At 49.5% G+C, this 1,622-nt stretch overlaps 1 protein-coding gene across 1 annotated transcript in view; it reads right to left on the minus strand.

The window, feature by feature from the left end:
• The window catches only part of LOC103590527 (ATP-dependent RNA helicase DDX19B), a 65,104-nt gene that overhangs the window by 1,558 nt on the left and 61,924 nt on the right, over window positions 1-1,622 (minus strand). Inside the window, exons 11-12 of the mRNA XM_008572768.1 lie at window positions 1,457-1,619; window positions 744-935 (exon numbers count right to left, since the gene is read on the minus strand). Coding sequence (XP_008570990.1) covers window positions 744-935; window positions 1,457-1,619 — 355 coding nt within the window. The remainder of the gene's footprint in view (window positions 1-743; window positions 936-1,456; window positions 1,620-1,622) is intronic.

Below are 1,622 nucleotides of genomic sequence, written 5' to 3' on the forward strand. Positions count from 1 at the left end.
GGATCCCATATAGGGATGGCCGGTTTGCTCACTGGCTGAGCGTGGTGCTGACAACACCAAGCCGAGGGTTAAGATCCCCTTACTGGTCATCTTTAAAAAAAAAAAAAAAAAATTAAATTTTGGGGCCTGGCCGGTTAGCTCAGTTGGTTAGAGCACTGCCTTGTAACACCAAGGTCATGGGTTTGGGTCCCTGCACCAGCCAACCACAAAAAAACAAAACAAACAAACAAAAACTTTTGTGTAGCATTAAACCTGGGTCTGAGTGCAAGTGGTGTTTACAACTAATTGATCACAACCAGTCACAGATTTCTTTGTTCCTTCTCTACTCTAGCTGCTTCACTTGACTCAGGGAGAAAAAAAGTTTGTAAAGAGAAACTAGGAAAACATTCACCACTCAAGACAAAGTCTAATTTCCCTAATATACAAAGGTTGCTAAAAATCATTGAGGGGGCTGGCTGCTTAGCGCAGTTGGTTAGAGCATGGTGCTGATCACACCAAGGTCCAGGGTTCGATCCCTGTACCAGCCAGCTGCCAAAAAGCAAACAAACAAAAACAAAAAATCACTAAGGACTGACAATCCAATAATAAATGAGACAAGAATGAGCCACTCCCCCAAAGAGAAAATACAAATATCCAGTAAACTGAAAATTTTCCAAGCCTCATTAAATAAAAAANCCTCCTCTCCCCACTGACTTCTCCCACTCAGGAAAGGGCACCAGGCAGAGGACCCTCCAGGGACTCACTAAAATGCTCCTGGATTCTGTTCAGAACATTCATGCTGTGCTTGCTGTCAACCATGTTCACTGCCAGGCCCCTCTTGCCGAAGCGGCCGGTGCGCCCGATCCGGTGCAGGTAGGTCTCGTTGTCTGGGTTCCCATCCTTGTCCACGGGAAGATCAAAGTTGATGACAACAGATACTTGTTCAACATCGATACCTGCATGAGGGAGAGTTGGAGATAGAGAGGGGTGATGACAGGAGACAAAAATCACTGTCGCCCACAGTCAGGCCAACGTCCACCAACTTCAGGTTGAGGGAGAGTCTGGGACAGGCAGGAACCAGGTACGAGAGAGAGGCACACAGACACGTAGTGGAACCCAGAGGAGAAGAACAGAACTTTGGCAGGTGCTGACAAGATTATGCGATCAGTAATACAGCCTCTGCCAGACACAAGTAACTGGAGTTGTAGCTGAAAACTCGCTGGCTGCCCCGGGAAGAGCAGGCTCCACACACAACCAGTCAGATGCCTGTACGTTTCCTTCCACCACAAGTCGGGACTCCCAGCTTCTGTGTAAGTTCTCATCAACTGAGGGAAATCCAGGCTCTCACAGAAAGGAATGTCACCACCAACCCCAGCCATCTCCCTGAGCCCACCTGAGTTTTCCATATACAGGGATTTCTCTCGCTAACGGGGCCTGGGACTGGAGCCTGGGAGACCAGGCCACACGCTCTGCTCACCTCGGGCACACACGTTGGTGGTCACCAGGACCTTCTCTTTGCCCTCTCGGAAGCGCTCAATCACCGCAGCCCTCTGCTCCACCATCATTTCACCACTCAGCAGAGCCACCTGGTGGCCCTCTTTTGAGAGCTCTGCTGCCAGCCAACTAGCTGTTTTGCGGGTCTG

Source organism: Galeopterus variegatus, unplaced genomic scaffold (genome assembly GCF_000696425.1).
Source record: "Galeopterus variegatus unplaced genomic scaffold, G_variegatus-3.0.2 Scaffold835, whole genome shotgun sequence".
Classification (NCBI taxonomy): Eukaryota; Metazoa; Chordata; class Mammalia; order Dermoptera; family Cynocephalidae; genus Galeopterus; species Galeopterus variegatus.